This window comes from Jaculus jaculus, chromosome 3 (assembly GCF_020740685.1).
Source record: "Jaculus jaculus isolate mJacJac1 chromosome 3, mJacJac1.mat.Y.cur, whole genome shotgun sequence".
NCBI classification, from domain to species: Eukaryota; Metazoa; Chordata; class Mammalia; order Rodentia; family Dipodidae; genus Jaculus; species Jaculus jaculus.
The window spans coordinates 11,125,669-11,144,031 of NC_059104.1; the positions used below are offsets into that span (position 1 = coordinate 11,125,669).

Genomic DNA, 18,363 nt, shown 5'->3' on the forward strand with positions numbered 1-18,363 from the left:
TGTTTTGTTTTGTTTTTTTTGCTTTTTTGAGGTAGGGGCTCACTCTAGCCCAGGCTGGCCTGAAATTCACTATGTAGTCTCAAGGTGTCCTTGAACTCATGGTGATCCTCTTACCCCTTTGGGCAACATGCTCCAGCTGGGAGAGAGAAGGTGCTGGAGTGACTAACACATCCAAAGAAGGGACCCTTGACATTTTCCAAACAGAGACCCTTGAGGCCCTCAGACTAAGTCCAACTCCTGAGATAGCTAGATTTTTTCTATGATCAACATTTTGCACGAATAACCCAGATGTTTAAGAAACCACTATGAGAATTACTATCATAAGTATTTACCTCCATGGTTCTTTTAATGCTGTCTGCTTATTGACTTGTCCATAAGATTTTCCTGACACTAGTAGAGAAATTCCTTTATTTCTTTGGAAATTAAGAAACCAAAAACAAAGATGAAAATTAAGTGCATTCAGGGAGCTGTAAGCTAAAGAATAAAATGGGTGAGTGTATGCATTTGTGTAAAACAAAGTAGCAAAATATAAATTTACTTATTTATGAAAGAGAGAATAAGAGAGAGAGAGAGAGAATAGGCATGCCAGGGCCTCTAGCCACTGCAAATGAACTCCAGATGCATGTGCCACTTTGGGCATCTGGTATTCCATGGGTATTGGGGAATTGAACATGGGTCCTTTGGCTTTTCAGGCGAGCACCTTAACACTGAGACATCTCTCCAGCCCCACAAAATATAAATTCAATAGTCTGTTGTAGACATGGTGTTCGTTTCTTTATATACCAATTACCATGGTCAAAAATTAAGTGGAGGGTTTAGTGAATAAAATGCTTGCCACACAAGCATGAATAGCCGAGTTTGGGTCCCTGGAACGCATATAAAGCTGGAAAGGATAGCACATATCTGTACTCCCAGTCTGTCTATGGCTAGATAAGGTGGCAGTGACAAGAGAATTGCCCAGAAACTCATAGACCTGCCAAGTGTAGCAGGGAATAAAGGAACCTGCCTCAAACAAGGTGGAAAGTGAAGCCCGACCCCTGAAGCTGTTCTCTGCCCTTCATTTGTGCACCACGGCATGCACATGCCCCCGCCCCCCCCACACACACACCAAAAGTGAGGAGATGCTGGATATAGGCAATTCATTAGTTTCAGATGATTTGAAGTTACATGGTGTCCTGATTAACGTGATGAAATCTTCGCTGTTTGCTCTGTCCCGCCTGGTGTCCTCTTCCTCTGGTGTGGTCGTGTACTAAAAGCTGTCTGCCCCTCGATCCCTCCACCATCTCAGTCGGCTTTCAGAGAGACTCTCACAGTGCTTACGTTCGAGTTAACCTTATCTTACTCAGTAATGACCCAGGGCTGCAGAGATGGCTTGGGGGTTAAGGCGCTTGTCTGTGAAGCCTAAGGATCCAGGTTCGATTCCCCGGTACCCACGTAAGCCAGATGCACAAGGTAGCACATGCTTCTGGAGTTCGTTTGCAGTGGCTAGAGGCCCTAGCATGCCTGTCCTCTCTCTATCTGCCTCTTTCCTCTCTCGCCCACCCTCTCAAGTAAATAAAATGAAATGAAATGACCCAATCGCATAAGAGTTATGACCCTAAGAAGGAACTGGGAGATAAAACCCAGAAGGACAGATTCGCTATGTGAATAACATAACACCATGGGCCATAGAGGAGAAACAAAGCCCCTGTGGGCTTTGGTACTATCTACCTATCTCTGCTTGCAAATAAATGGATAATTTTTTTAAATGACCCTTCAAAACAAGGTAGAGACATAAAAGAAACTTAAATGCAAACTTTAGTGAAAGAAGTTCTTCTGAAAAGGCTGTGAATCCCTATAGGGTGATTCCAACTACACAAGATTCTGGGGAAAGCAGAACTATGGATGTGGAAATAAGAGGCCATTCTAATAAGATCTCACTTTTACTGCTTTATCATCGGCGTATAGAGCAGTAATATAGATGAGTAAGATACCCTTCTTTAGAAAAACCAATGAATAAAATTTCTACAACATTTGCAAACTTTTTACTCTTATTACACTAAAATCTTTAATCGCTGCATTGTAATTTATGTTTCCAAGTCAGTAGTCTGGCAACAAAACCGAAACCCCAATGAGTGACTTGGGGTTTCAGACATTTTGTTTGCTGAATTTTAGTAACTTTACCAAAGGCATGGACTTCCCATGTGTTCACTTTTTTTTTTTCAATTGTATGTACCTAAGATAAAGACACAGAGGGTTTATTTTCAATCTATAGTGAGGGTCTGGTCACCCATATATTTACATATCTCTATCTAAGAATGTTCTTATGAATAATGCAAGATGGACATAATGTTAACCTGCTGCTATTAACGAGTCCTACCCATTTACTCGGGACTAGGCTGGATCAAACCGGAGTGGGGTATTCACTCCCATAAATATGCACCTTTTTTCTCATCTCAGCAAGAGGCCATTACCAGGGGGCCTCACCCATTACCATCCGCCGTTGTCTCTACTTCGGATGATCACATTGTCACTCCAGTGTAGACAGGTAAGAGCCATTTCCAAGAAACAGCCATTATCTGTTCTCTGTCTCCGTTGTACAGCCATGGTTTTACATAACTGACACTGAAGGACTATTTTCCTATTGTCTACTGATGTGATTACATTACATTAACCAACATCTGATAATACTGTAAAGCATATTACCTTGTAGAGTTCAAGATTTGAGTAAAACCCCTCAAATGCAATACTCTGCAAAGTCACATGGAGGTTCCTTTGGATGGTAATTACACTTAATCCCAGATGGACTCATGAAATCCACCTTGTCTATAATGAGTGAAAATAATCTGAGAGACACCTAGGCTTCTTCTCGTTCATTACGGAATGGGCCAGCTTTCCCCACACCCTTGCTCTGGAACATTAAGAAAGAAGACATGAACACAAGGAAAGGAACGAAGGACCCCCTGCAACTATGTCTATAAACAACCAGTGGTGTTTAAAGGCTAATAAACTTCTGGAGATCTCTCTTACAACCATCATATGGAAGCCAATTTGAAAATATTTTTGGTGGAAAAATATCAAGAAAAATAGGAACAATTTCTTAAGGCATCATTCCAGCCTCCAGAAGAAAATATATATGTGGCTGTCATATTAAGGGCAATTGAAATTCCACAGCACAAAGGCAATGCAAGGAGGGAGAGAAAAAGAATCAATCTTTCATATGTTTTTTTCTTTCCCTAAAGGTTTGGCAAGAAACCAGGGGTAATATTTTTGCAACTGGAAATGTGTGTTTGCTGAAGAATATTCCCACATTCGAATCATCATCAGGGGTCCTCTTCTTGTTTTACTTTCAAAGGTAGAGAGGGCACAACATGAACCCCAGCTGGGAAAAGGAGAATGCCTCGCTGTAATTCTCCTCCAGGGAGCAAGAATAAAGGGATTACATATGCCTGCATAATGGAGAATTTCCTCACTCACACAAGACAAAAGACTTCATTATTTTTCACCAGACATTTGAAGCCCATGCTTCTCACTTCCAGAAGCCAGGAAAGTGTGTGTGTGTGTGTGTGTGTGTGTGTGTGTGTGTGTGTGTGTGTGTGTGTAAAGCCACTAGATGGAGTTTCTAAGAAGGCAGCCTTCTTGGACTTGCCATTAGAAGAAATTAGAGATGCATCAAAGACATTAAAGATTTTGGCACCACCATTTCAACTAGTCTCTCCTCAGGAGAAATGGAGACTCTATCCAAAGACCATAGTGTTTGCTTGGTACCGTGAGTTTGGCATATTCTCTGGACAGCAAATAGATGGACATTTTCTCCCTGCAATGATGCTTCCTGTAATCTTCTATGGAGCCAAACAGCACATAAAGCTCAATGAAAAATTTAAAGTAGCAAAATACAGCTTACCATTCAAGGACATCTTCTGGGAGAGACTCTTCCTAACCCAGAAACCTGAATCATGTGTGCCTCCATTTCTCAGCCCCTCACTGATCCAGCTTGCCAACAGATTCCTGTACAGTGAGACCTATGGGGCCATGCTCCAGGTGATGGATCGGATCATATCTCTAGTGGAGAAATTGAAATGAGTTCAACTCTAGGAGTGCCTGACACCACACTGACTTTAATGCTCCCCAAACAGCTGTCACAGACAACACAGATAAAGGTTTATAAATTTTCTACCTGTGAGAAGTAATATCCGATTTTTATTTCTTTTCTGTCTCAACATCTCATCTATTCTAGGTGTTCAACTTATAAATCTTTTTATAAAATAATTTTTTCTTTCTATTTATTTGTTTATTTGATAGAGAGAGGGAGAGAATGGGCGAGCCAGGGCCTCCAGCCACTGTAAGTGAACTCCAGACATGCATGCCCCCTTGTGCATCTGGCTAACGTGGGTCCTGGGGATTCGAACCTGGGTCCTTTGGCTTTGCAGGCAAATGCCCTAACCACTAAGCCATCCCTCCAGCCCTGCAACTTATAAATCTTGAGTGGTGTAGTATTCCACTTTGAGATAGAGTTGAGATTATAACTCCTTTTAAAAACCATATTTTAGGGCTGGAGAGATGGCTTAGTGGTTAAGGCACTTGCCTGTGAAGCCTAAGGAACCTGGTTTGATTCCCCAGTACCCACATAAGACACAAAAGACGCACAAGGTGGCATATGTATCTGGAGTTCATTTGCAATTGCTAGAGGCCCTGGCATGTCCAGTCTCTCCCCCTCTCTCAAATAAATAAGTAAATAAATAACCTTTGAAATCGTATTTTAAAGATATTCTGTTGTTTGCTACTGAGTAGCTTAGACCACAAGTTGCTCAGACAGATGTTGGTCATTTTCCCCCAGTAGTTCATGTAGCACCTTCTGGCACTAGACACGCTAACTGTCTGGGGGCTAATTCTTCCAGATTCCAGCCAGGTCACTCCATGTTCCATACCCACAGCATATGGTGTTTTCAGCAGTAGGGTCTTACCACTAATTTTTGGTGGGGCATCAAGTTCTCAAATTTGTTTGCAGTGGCAGGAGGCCTGGCTTGCCCTTCTCTCTTTCTCTTTCTCTCTCACTCTCTCCCTCTCTCTCTGACAAATAAATATATAAGTTAAATAAAATAAATTTTTAATTACAAAAGGGCTGGAGAGATGGCTTAGCAGTTAAGGCACTTGCCTGCAAAGCCAAAAGACCCAGGATCAATTCCCCAGGACCCATGTAAGCCATATTCACAAGGTGGTGCATATATCTGGGCTTCATTTACAGTGGCTGGAGGCCCTGGTGAATTCATATTCTCTCTTTCTCTCTCTCAAATAGACTAATTAAAATTAAAAAAAGAAGTGAGGTTGAAGACATGGTTTAGCAGTTAAGGCACTTGCCCAAGAAGCCCAAGGACCCACGTTCAATCTCTCTCCAGGTCCCACATAAGCCAGATGCTCAAAAGTGACACAACTGCAAGCTTGGGCTTTGATTGCAGTGGCTGAGGCCCTGGTGTACCAATTCCCTCTTGCTCTCACCCTACTTACTCTCTAAAACAGCGGGGGAGCCTATCATCCCAAAGCCCCCTCAATTTCCTAACCCTCGTTTCACCTTTAACTCCCCATGAAGTTAGTGGCTAAGGCATTATTGGTCACCATGTTTTACATACGAGAAATGGAAGCTCAGAGCACATTTGTCACTTACTGGGTTAATTATTTCTCCTTGCTGTGACCAAATGCCTACCAGAAGCAACTGAGGAAAGTGAGGATTTATTTTGGCTTAGAGCTAGAAGTAATAATCCATCGCAGCAGGGAGGCATGACGGCAGGAGCCTGAGGCGAGCCCACAGGGAGGAGGCAGAGAGGGACGAGCGCTGCCTCTGGGCTCATTTTCTCTCCTTTTATTCGGTTTGGGAGCCCAGCCCATGGCCCTCAGTTAAAGTAGATCCTCCCACCTGGGGTGGTTTGAATTACGGTTCCCCATAAACTCATGTGCTCTGAAAGCGAGGTCCCCAGCGGGTGGCAGTTTGGGAACTGGATCATTACTGGAGGAGGTGTGTTGTTGGAGGCAGGACCATGGGTGTTACAGCCAGCTTCCCCTTGCCAGTGTTTGGCACACCCTCCTGCTGCTGTTGTCCACCTGACGTTGGCAAGGAGGTGATGTTCACCCCATGCTCCTGCCACATTTTCCCCCTGCCATCATGAAACTTCCTCTTGAGTCTGTAATTTAAAATAAATCCTTCCCTCTGACCTGTTGCTTTTGATCAGATGCTATGAGCCAGCAACACAAAGGTAACCCCAACATACCTCAATTCGCTTAATCTAGGGGGAAAAATTCCTCCAGATATTTTCAGAAAGTTGTTACCATGGTGATTTTGAATCTTGCCAAATCGGCAACAAGAGATTTACCATCACTCTTGCCTAAGGTCCCACAGCTAGGCTAGGGACAGATACACATGGCTCTATTTTTCTCAGCCCTTCCCCTCCATTAGACTTCTAGAAGACAGATCATTCTATCCACAACAACATGGCTGGGTGTGAACTTGCAAACCTGCCATGCAGCTCTAAACCATGAGATCCGCAAACTAAAATTCAGAGTTTCAAAGCCTACTTCAAAGCAGTCAGAGGCCTGGAACTGAACTACCTATGAATGAGGTGAATAATACAAGGATCCCTGAAGAATTCAGTCTAATGTTGAGCCACTGGTGATGACAGGATCCCATGAGTATTAAACATGCATGCCTAACAGCATGCTACAGGAACATAGGATATGAAACAAAATTGTCTTTCTATGCTTTCATGTAGCTAATTCATTTCTCATTTTATATGACCCATCAGAATCCCTTTATATCAAATGTTATAATTACATTTTTATACACTAAAACACTTTAAGCTATCTCTTGGGTTACTATGTATGCATGTGTATAATAAAGTCCTACTTACTTTCAAAAATAATAAACTTTTACTATGCTTTTGTATGAGCCTTGGTATATTATATTACCATATATATATAAAACCTCTCCATAAATCTGACTATGACTTTCTGCCAACATTACTGTCACCTAAAATAGCAAGGTATTTTATATATCCAACTAATGTGAAGATGATTAACATATGAGGCTCATTGATATATGGAGAAAAAAATGTTAGTGTGGCATGTCTCCCTCCTGTTTTGTCCTTCCAAGTGGTCTCAGGTCCAGTGTGTTTTTCTTCCCATTTCCTTCCCACCCCTGCACAATTACTACATGGTCCATCCCAGATTTATCTCCTCCCACATGGAAGTCTTCCATCAGCTTGGCCTCTGGTCTCCTTGATCAATGGAATTAGTGTTTCTTCAGATGAATTTGTGTGTCTATAAAAAAAAATCTGTCTCATCACATTGATCATTGGTGGGACAATAATTAAAAATAAATAGGCTGATTAGAAAACTACATTGGACCACACCTTGAGGAGAATTTTGCTTTTTTTATTTTTATTTTCTCGTTTAGATGGAAGCCTTCAATGTTATGCCTCCTGTCATGAGCCTCAACCATTGCCTTTGCTCAAATTTATACTTTGCAGTTTGCTAAAGGAATATGGCCCTTGGTTTTCAGGCTAAGAAAACCTAGCATTTACCTATAGAGTTTCATAGTTCAAACACCATGAGCATGCCCAAGGGAGAAGGTTGTATTCAGAGTAATCGCTCCAAGTGTAGACACAGCAAGAGACTGGCACATGAAAATGGAAATTGTATATGAGGCGGTTTGAATATAAAATGTCTTCCCATAGTGTCAAGTGTTCACGATTAAGCACCCCACTTGGTCTCCAACAGGTAGAGCCGTTGGGAGGTGGAGTCTTGCTGGATGAGCTGTGTCACTAAGTCAGGCCTTGGGCGGTTATATCCAACCTACTTACCAGCCCCCATACTGCTGCTGATGTATAAAGATGCAAACTGCTTCTCTGCTTTGCCAGGCTTTCTCGGCCATAATGAAATTTCCCCTCGAAAGTGTAAGCCTAGACTTTTGATCAAGATGGTGTCCGCCTAACCTCACCTCACCTCGCGGGGAAGAAAAGATGGGCACAGAACCTGAGGAGAGAATCAGCCCATCACACCCCACCTGGGCACCAGCTGAGGCCGTAGATTTAGTGGGGAAGTGAGCAAGAGATGCTTTCTCGGTGAACCTGGTACCAGCACAAGGGAGAAGGAGACAGACACAGAGAACACTCAACACCTACCAAATCAGAGATCCAGAAACACAGAGGATCCCAACACCTCCAGTCACTGAAATAGACCTAAAATGAACCCAACATGGCTCGAGGAAGTTCTCGGAAGAGGGGGCAGAAAGACTGTTAAAGCCATAAATTGGCCACCCCCACAATGCATCATCCACAATCTGAAAGAAGGGACGACAGGGGAAGACTAACAATGGTGCCATTATGGCCATTTACACACTATATACATAACTAATACAAAAAAAGTAAGCCAAAGAAAAAAAGTTATTCTCATAAGCTGCTTCAGATCAGGTGTTTTGTACCAGGAATGAGAAAGTACCACCTGGTAAGGCCAACAGATCAGGGGCATCCATACATCCAAGCTTGACATCCCAATGAAAAGGCTAGGAGCCAGATTTCATGGTGCATAGATTATGTGGTTTTCTTTTGGGTCCAGGTAGAAATTAGCCCTTCCCAGTACACAGGCCTCCTGGAACTCACTGAGTATTCCCATCAAGGACCCAGAAGCCATTTTGGCCCATGCTTGGCTCCAGGTGATCTCCAACTTATGTGCTATACATTTTAACTGGCCTCCTCATGAGAAAACTCAAGAGTTCCTGAGAATTGAATTTTTGCTTCTATCATAATTCATTGGAAAAATCATTCTATCAAAAAGTAGTACAAACATAGAAAAATGTGGCAAAAGGAAATTCAAGTGGATGTTTGTCTATTGTAACACATTTAAGTGGCTCCCTTAATCTGCTTAAGCCAAAGTTTTCTGACTGAAGGGCAGACACAAAAATCAGCCCTGACTCTAAGCTCATGTAACTTATGAAATAATTTGTATGTCTCATGAAACTCTAGCTCTTCTTCATAAGATTGTTTTAATTCCTTGGAGAAAGATGGGAAGAAATGAATTAAAAGAGGAATAAAGAAGAAAGGTAATGACTTTCTCATTACCCCTCCTGCCTTACTGCTGGGGGAAGAGAAGAAAGGCATCTTAGGGTTAGGGTTAAGGGGAACCATGGACTCCATGACCACTAGTCTTTTCTGGTCAGTCAAAGGGGGTTACAGGCCCTCCCTAGGCATCACATCAGGTTCCTTAGAAGCCATCAGAAATTTATTTCATTGACTTAGGTGCTGGGATGTCCATTAGCCCTAGAGTCAACAGGTAGGGTGGTCACCCTTCTAAGCAAGAAGGTCCAGCCATTTCCAGCCTGGGCTGAAGTCCATACAGCTCTCGTCCTGAAGCTAAGAGCACTCCTGTTTCCATCATGGAAGACCCCTCACACCCAAGCACATATTATAATCAAGTTGGATGTGGTTGGTACATTTAAGTGTCAAAAACTTCGAGGCAGAACTTTTTCTGGTAAAAGAACAAGTTACCCGTACATTGGGTGAAGGTTAAATCATGGTGGTTTCCATAGATTTCTGGAGATCCAGATGGCTTTGTCAGAGTAGCACGTAATCCAAGCACACTTTCTGAAAATTGCAGAAACAAAAAAGAGAGAAAAACCTAAATATATAAGATTTTCCTTTACTTTTAACTGAGCTTAACCTAGAAATGCACCCCCCCTATGGAATCTCATTCTTGTCCATGAGAATATTCGGTGATAGTGGGCATTTAATTTTTGCTTCCATCAAAATCCAGTTAGGAGTCATTGTGGCAAACAGCAGCATGAAAGTAGAAAGATGCAACAGAAATGAATTCAAGCAAATGTTTGTCTGCTGCAATACACAGAGCACCACCTCTAAAACTCCCACACATCCTCTTGTTCAGTAAACTTGACTTGGATATTTTCCTAAAATTGTTCCTGGCTCTCAGTAAGCAACAATAATGATCCTTCGGGCCTTGACATTGATGGAATTTGTGAGATTTTAAAAGATTTTCACCATGGTGATTATCTTCATTTGTGTCAGAAGCATTTAAAGTCATGTATATATATATATATATATATATATATATATATATATATATATATATATATACAGTCGCCAAATCATTGTATTTGAAGTCTATGAGTTATTTTTTGAGGTCAAGCTTTTCTCCTAATTCTATTAGTAAGAAACTGACCTCTGAAGTTTCTTAACTATTAGTGGCAGTCTTTTAACACTCCATATTATTTTTCCACTTGACTACTTCTCATGGGAATTCCTGACATTCCCCACTGGAGAGAAATTTCTGGAGAGGACAGCTTGTTTTTTCAACAAGATTGTTCACACCACAGATGTTGAATCACTCAACTGTCTTCACTCATTAGTGAATCTGAAATTTAACATGATTCCAGTTATGATCTAAGGAGATAGTTTTTAAAAGTCTTCATGCCTTTGAGAATACAAAGAAATTGGTAACTGAGGTTTTTCTGGATAATGATTCCAGCTCTTTATACTTGTGGCTTAAAAATAATAAGAAGACAGCATCTTCTAAGTGTATAGTGCAGAAGTGTTAAGTATATCCACACCATTGGATGTAATTTCAGGCTTAGTTATTTCTCTTTATTTCTCTCACACCTACTTCTAGTGTAATTTCCTGTCTTTCTAAACTTCTGCCAAACATCATCATCATTCAGGACAAGGTGGCTTAATAAATCCTTCTCTGAGAGTTGATAGACACCTCCTTGTTCAAGTTCAAAGTGAACACCTTCACTGTCTGTGGATGTCCTGCCCTTGCTGTTGACAGAGTCCTTGTACGTGCCCTACCATATCACCAACTGAAGGTTTGAAAAGGAGCAGGAGGAGCTTTGTGAGTATTCCCTAGCTCCTCCTTGTGGCTGTGGGACACTGTCTTTGCAAGCATCCTTGACACAGCCTAAGAGACCATTGCTCTTCACTGGCTATATTTTTCCTCATTGCTGGTGTTTCCTCAAAATTAATAAGAATGATGAGCAGCGATCTATTCCTCACCCAAAAATGTACAAGTCACGCCTTTACCATGGGTCGCCTTCTTTTCCTAGAGCTTGCACCCGACAACGCATGCTGAGCGGGTCATTCGAGGGGCAGCCAGCCAAGGAAAGGTCGATCCTCAGTGTGCAGCATCACATCCGCCAGGAGCGCAGGTCAGTACTCCAGGAAGACGGGCTGCGGACCCACGGGGAAAGGAGGTGGCAGGAAGTGCACTCAGGACAGAGCCAGCATCGCTGCCACCCCATGTGGCAGGTCATCACAATGAGGACCTAAGTTCTGTCTGCTGGTGGTAACAATAAAGAAATTCACAATCTGATTCAAAGATTTGAAAATCTTTGATTCAAAGATTTTTTTTTTTCTCCTCCCCTTGGTGATAACCAAAGTCTCGCTTTTAAGATCAGAAGGGAAATATTCAGAAATCTTGTTAGATGGGATCAAAGACATGTGGATAGACTATAAGCAAATTGCTGTACAAAGAAACGAGGGATTTGTGATGCATCAGAGAAAGTGTATATATATTTTTAAATTATGGTCATTGCTTACGCATCAAAACGTGGTCTCAAGATGTTGGACTGTGGTTGCTCTAGGTCACTACGACATGGATCAAACAGCCAGAGGATTAGCAGAGGGAAATCTCTGGAAACTTTAACTCAAGACGTAAGTTCTAAGCAATGCCTTGGGCTTTGAAAATTTAATTATGAAAATATAATCAAATGACTGCATAGCCTTAAACAATTCCAGTGCCCTGGGTTATTCTGTCATCTTTAAATATCTCCTAAGATGTCATAGCAGAGGGAATCAGGAAATTCAGAAAACAAATTACATGGCCAAGTACCAGAAAAATGGCCATTCACCAGAAAACTCCAGACATTCCACACAGCACACATGCCTTATTTAAAAACAATAACACGAAAGTGATGTAACAATTTCTTTTGACTGAAATTAGGGCCATTTGAAGCATTCTATAGAAATGGCCTACATCATTAACTTTGAGTATTTTCTAAGTTCCACATATTCTGGAATCTAGACCCAGTCTGTATAAACTCAGGGTTTTAAAAAATGAGATTTTTTTGATAAGAATCTTTCTGTCAAAGCCTATACACAATTTCTTAAGATTTTCTTCCCTTTCATCTTCTAGGCCTTCCATATGTTTATCTGCTGACTTGATAATTATTTATGAAGTGTTTATGATAAGCTGGTTTCTATCCTGCTAAGGAGTATGGGGACATCCTAAAATGTATATTGTAGTAAAGAAAGAGACGAAAAACACAGGTATATAGGTACTAGAATTTCTGAGAGTGGTTTCTTTTTATTTTTCGCCATCTCTATTACTGTGACAGGTTTGTTTTGTTCCATAAAATAAAATGTGATAAAGAAATCAAAGGTGTAGATTTTGAGGCAGGGAATTTTAGATACAATAGTTAGTGCAAACCCATCTACATGTAGTCCTTCAGTAAATAACCTTGAAGGAGTAAGCCATGTGAAATATCCAGAGACCTTGGTTAGGATCACACAGTTGTTCCACACTAAGATTACCATGTACGAGGGAGGCCCTGACAGCAAATATAGCCTTAGCTTGAATCTCAATAAATTTGCTAAGAAGAGGTCATGAATGTTCAGAGCCAAAGATGAAGAAAGGAGAACTAACAAGACTGTTCAGTGTACATCTGCCTTTGCTCTATTAAGACCTTCATTTGAGAGCTGGGCATGGTGGCACAAGCCTTTAATCCCAGCACTTGGGAGGCAGAGGTAGGAGGATCGCCGTGAGTTCAAGGCCACCCTGAGACTACAGAGTGAATTCCAGGTCAGCCTGGGCTAGAGTGAGACCCTACCTCAAAACAAACCAAAACAAAATCAAGAAACAAAAAAGCAAAAAAGTCCTTCATTTGACTGTACACAGACCCTCCTTATTCACTGCTCTAAGCAAAACTGAGGAGTCCAAGCTGACTCTGAGAACACCTGTTGTCACCAGTGCCCAAAAATCATTGACATAAGGGTATATTCCGCAGTTTCTATGAACTATCCAGAGCCATGCATGATTGGCTACCATCCTGCTATGGAGTTGCAGTCAGATCCAGCACATAGCCCGTGCACTTACGGTTTCACAGTTGGGTGCATTTGCAGCATGTGGAGAAATTTTCCAGTGGTCAATTCAGGGGCAACGTTCACTTACTTTTCTTTGACATGATTTGACAGAAATGTACAGTCAACTTAGGAGTCAAATTAGAATATGGCTTTGAAAATATTTGTTGAAACACGCAACAAAGGGCCCTTTGAATAACCTCAATTACAGGGACAGACTTCTTACATTTTTCATATAGATGCATAACAAAATCCATCTTGTCTATAGCAAAATGTCACAGGGTTCAGACTATTCATAAGATACTCTTAGACAGTCTTTCCCCCATAATAAGAAACACAAATTATACCCCTGTCATTTAGTCTAAAAGATAAAAGGTACACATAATTAAATCTAAGGAATGCTTACTATAAAGTCTGTTGAGTTATTTCAATAATGGCTCTCCACCTTCTGAAGAATCCATGTGGCCATGGTCAAGGCCCTGTGCGACATGCTACCCTGCTTCTCAGACTTGTCTTCCCTCTTATCACTTTGCTGTAGGCATCTCTTATGCAGGCCCATGCCCATTCCCTGGATGAGCACACCACAATTACTCACCCTCTGGAAGAACTAATATATTTTATTTATTTATTTGAGAGAGAGAGAGAATAAAAATGGGTGCTCAAGGCCTCCAGCCACTGCAAACGAATTCCAGATGCATGCGCTCCCTTGTGCATTTGGTTCATGTGGGTCCTAGAGAATTGAGCTGAGGTCCTTTGGCTTTTCAGGCAAATTCCTTAACCACTAAGCCATCTCTCCAGCCCTGGAAGAACTTCTTTTCAATAGAAGTCTAGAAGCTCATGTCCTGACCCCCTTCTAATGTTTTGCCCAAGTACCATCTTTATATTGTGCCTACCTTGATCTATTAAAAATCAGCCTTCTACCACTCCATATGCCTGTCACCCTACTTTGATGATGAATCTTTTAACATAATTATTTTGATTTATTGTTTAATTAGCCTTCCTCTGACTACATCAGAGACTCTGTATTCATTTTTCTGACCTCAACATTAGAACACAGTCTGTCTGAGATATGATATTTCAATAAGTATTTTCTGTTTAATACTGTAGAGGGGGAAATGCCCTCTCTAAAATGCTCATAGACGTTAAACTATATGCATATAAAAGTTTATGAATCTATCATAACATGTATGTTACAATGTGCATATACAAATAAAGATAGTGATTTCAATAAAAAATAGTATTGGGGAATTTGACATAACTCCTATCATAACATTTCCTTTATTCTCTTTCTAGCATTCTAATACAGTGAGATACAGAAATGCACAAAGAGAAGACAGTGAAATAAAGATGATTCAGGAAAAGAAGGAGCAAGCTGAGATGAAAAGGTACAGGGTGTCACTGTGTTCTGTGGTTGTGTTCTGTGGCTGTGTTCTATGGTTTTATTCTGTGGCTGTGTTCTGTGGCTGTGTTCTGTGGTTGTGTTCTGTGCATGTGTTCTGTGGCTGTGTTCTGTGGCTGTGTTCTGTGGCTGTGTTCTGTGACTGTGTTCTGTGGCTGTGTTCTGTGGCTGTGGTCTGTGGCTGTGTTCTGTGGCTGTGTTCTATGGCTGTGTTCTGTGGTTGTGTTCTGTTGCTGTGTTCTGTGCCTGTGTTCTGTGGCTGTGTTCTATGGTTTTATTCTGTGGCTGTGTTCTGTGGCTGTGTTCTGTGGTTTTATTCTGTGGTTGTATTCTGTGGCTGCATTCTGTGGCTGTGTTCTGTGGCTGTGTTCTGTGGCTGTGTTCTCTGGTTGTGTTCTGTGGCTGTGTTCTGTGGTTGTGTTCTGTGGCTGTGTTCTGTGGCTGTGTTCTGTGGTTGTGTTCTGTGGTTGTGTTCTGTGGCTGTGTTCTGTGGCTGTGTTCTGTGGCTGTGTTCTGTGGTTGTGTTCTGTGGTTGTGTTCTGTGGCTGTGTTCTGTGGTTGTGTTCTGTGGTTGTGTTCTGTGGCTGTGTTCTGTGGCTGTGTTCTGTGACTGTGTTCTGTGGTTGTGTTCTGTGGCTGTGTTCTGTGGCTGTGGTCTGTGGCTGTGTTCTGTGGCTGTGTTCTGTGGCTGTGTTCTGTGATTGTATTCTGTGATTGTATTCTGTGGCTGTGTTCTGTGGTTGTGTTCTGTGGCTCTCCTTTGGGAATGTCACTTTCTCTGGGCCTCACTCTCCCTTCCTATGAATGTCCCCTTGAAGGAAAGTGCAGGAAGAGGAGCTGAGGGAGAACCATCCATACTTTGACAAGCCGCTGTTCATCGTGGGGCGGGAGCACAGGTTCAGAAACTTTTGCCGGGTGGTGGTCCGGGCACGTTTCAATGTGTAAGTATGTTCCATTTCCACCAAGTGTTTGGCCTGAGTCCTTTGAACAGCAGGGTGGTTGTCATAGGAAGAAAAAGGACCATGTAGTCCTAATGGGGTCACAAAATAGACTATAGACTAATTAATCATTCTGCTCTTCTTTTCTGAGTGCCTGGCCAGTGGAAAAAAAGGTTGCAAGTGGCTAGAGTTCATAGAGAACTCCTGTTGAAAAAGACTTAAAAGCTATGTGTATTAGTACATCTTAGCAGTTGCCTAAATATGTATATGTCAAAGTTGTTAAGTCTCTATTTTACTTTGAAAGAACTTTAAAAAGGAGAAGCTAAATGGCATGGCAAAGTTCACATTCACATCTTTTGCCAGACTTATACTTTTTGATCAAAAACACTCTAGCCAACTTATTTTAGAATAAAGTAGAAAGTTAATATTATAAGAACAACAACAACAAAAACCCTACTGGTTACTGTTTCTACCCCACCAGAATGGAAGAAATGACTAGATTCTGTGTGTGGGGTAATTCTGGGGGTACTGTATATGTGGAGACAAGTTAAGCCAAGTTTCATAAGCAACCAATGGATGAAAGGAATTTTTTTAATCAAGTATAGCTTTAATGAAATATCCCAAAAACATTAAGAGTCCTGAGGGAAGTGTAAAACTTTCCACCTTTCCCTGATGTTATCATTTAGGTAAATTAATCTCCTTGGTTAATAATTAGTGGTACATGACATTGCTGTCTATTGAAGCACAAGTATTTCTCCCCCTTAAAATCCACATGCTTAAGGCCATACCTATAGTACTCCAGGACATAACTGTATTTGAAGACAGGAACTTTGAAGCGTTAATTCCATTAAGGTTGTTAGGCTGGGTCTAATCAAATATCTCATTTCCTTATAAGAAGAGGAAATTTGTACCCAGACACATACAGAGGAAGTCCACATGAAGAGATGTTGGGGAAAGAGAGTTGTCTACATGTCACAGAGGGAGGCCTGTAATGTATCTGACATTCACAGGCCTCAGAAGAAACCAAACCCGCTGACATCTGCATCTTGCAGCCTCTGATACCACACCACATGACAAGAAAAATTTCCTTTCTTTTTTTAAAAATTTTTTATTTATTTATTTGAGAGCGACAGACACAGAGAGAAAGACAGATAGAGGGAGAAAGAGAATGGGCACGCCAGGGCTTCCAGCTTCTGCAAATGAACTCCAGACGTGTGCACCCCCTTGTGCATCTGGCTAACGTGGGACCTGGGGAACCGAGCCTTGAATCGGGGTCCTTAGGCTTCACAGGCAAGCACTTAACCACTAAGCCATCTCTCCAGCTCAAAAATTTCCTTTCTTAGGCCACTGAATCTGTTGTACTTGTATCAGCTCTAGGAAAACAACACATACTGTCCTAACATCACAGGACTGAGAGGCCTCGAGGACATGTGGTATCAGGTATGCCCTCTCCTCAAGCCAAGGAGGACCATTTAGTCTGTGGAGGTTGAAGGCTTTGCCTGAGGACCCCAGCTAATGTGTGGCTCCTGCAGGATCACCAGTTGACTATTCCTTCTTCTGTTCTACAAAGACATTCACAATTTAATGTACATGAATAAAAACCATTAGAAAAACCTCTCACTTTCAGCAAAGTGAAGGAAGACAGTGTCAGTATAGACAATGATTTGATCAGTGCCCGAACGGGTTGCACATCTTGAATTATCCTGTTGGCTGCTCTTGCAGTCAGGTTTACATTACTGGTAGAAATCAACCAACCAAGAGCAGATTGTGGGGAAAAAAGTTTATTTAGGCTTACAGGCTTGAGGGGAAGCTCCACGATGGCATGGGAAAACGATGGAATGAGCAGAGGGTGGATATCAGCCCCTGGCCCACATAAGGTGGACAACAGGAACAGGAGAGAGTGCCAAACACTGGCATGGGGAAACTGGCTGTAATAGCCATAAGCCCTCCCGCAACAATACAGCCCTCCAGGAGGCATTAATTCCCAAATCTCCATCAGCTGGGAACTTCACATTCAGAACACATATGTTTATGGGGACACCTGAATCAAACTACCACAGCTGCCTTTGTGTTGACATCTAATTACTAATTCTCCAGGTCATTTAAAGTGGAGTAATTCTCCTTTTGTCAGCCACACAGCTGAAGAAACTGGTGCAGACTTGGTTGTAATTGGGAGCTCACTCATTGAAGATTGTCAAGGCCTCACTGCACTGCTTACAGACTCACTAGAAGTGAAACTTGGAAATCCCCCCCCCCACTAATTATAGATATGCTCTTCCACAGGACCACAGGGAAATGGAGGCTAAAGAACTCTTTTATTGAAGGGGTACCCAACTAAATAATTATGAAGAGCATCCTTAAACTACTAACATGTGCATATTAAATCAGCATTTTCAAAGGAAAGCCAAATATCAACTTTGCAATGGGCCATATCAGCAGTTACTAAATGGAGGGTCAAATCTAAAGCCAAGTATTTTGAGAAATATAAAATTTTAATGAGTGTGAACTGCAAATTCTTTTGATTTTTCTTTTACCCAGTGTTCTCTGCCTTCCAGAGTAAAGGACAGTTAACATATTTTCCTAGTGGACATTTTATAGATGTAAAGGGGGGCTATATGGAGAGACATTTGCAATCCCTATGCTACCATGCTTTAATGCAATTGCTGTGTTGGATGTACTTGTTCTCTCTTACAGATCTAAAACAGACCCTGTCACAGGAGCTGTGAAAAATACCAAGTACCATCAGCTTTAGTAAGCATTACTATGTTGGCATTTTCTAAGCCCTATTTTCCATGGGCATTTGAACTTGGCATGTACTCTTTTATGCTGCATAAAAATCCTCTATTATTTTCTTCTGATGTAGACTATGAGATAGATATTGATACTTTATTTTTTAAATATCAGTCATGTTAGG

General features: G+C 41.6%; 1 protein-coding gene across 2 annotated transcripts in view; it reads left to right on the top strand.

Moving 5' to 3' along the window:
* Nalcn (sodium leak channel, non-selective) overlaps nucleotides 1-18,363 on the top strand; it is a 332,253-nt gene that overhangs the window by 268,553 nt on the left and 45,337 nt on the right. For both annotated transcript variants that reach the window (XM_045146251.1, XM_045146252.1), the window contains exons 19-23: nucleotides 11,081-11,182; nucleotides 11,618-11,687; nucleotides 14,406-14,497; nucleotides 15,330-15,452; nucleotides 18,144-18,200. In XM_045146251.1, coding sequence (XP_045002186.1) covers nucleotides 11,081-11,182; nucleotides 11,618-11,687; nucleotides 14,406-14,497; nucleotides 15,330-15,452; nucleotides 18,144-18,200 — 444 coding nt within the window. The remainder of the gene's footprint in view (nucleotides 1-11,080; nucleotides 11,183-11,617; nucleotides 11,688-14,405; nucleotides 14,498-15,329; nucleotides 15,453-18,143; nucleotides 18,201-18,363) is intronic.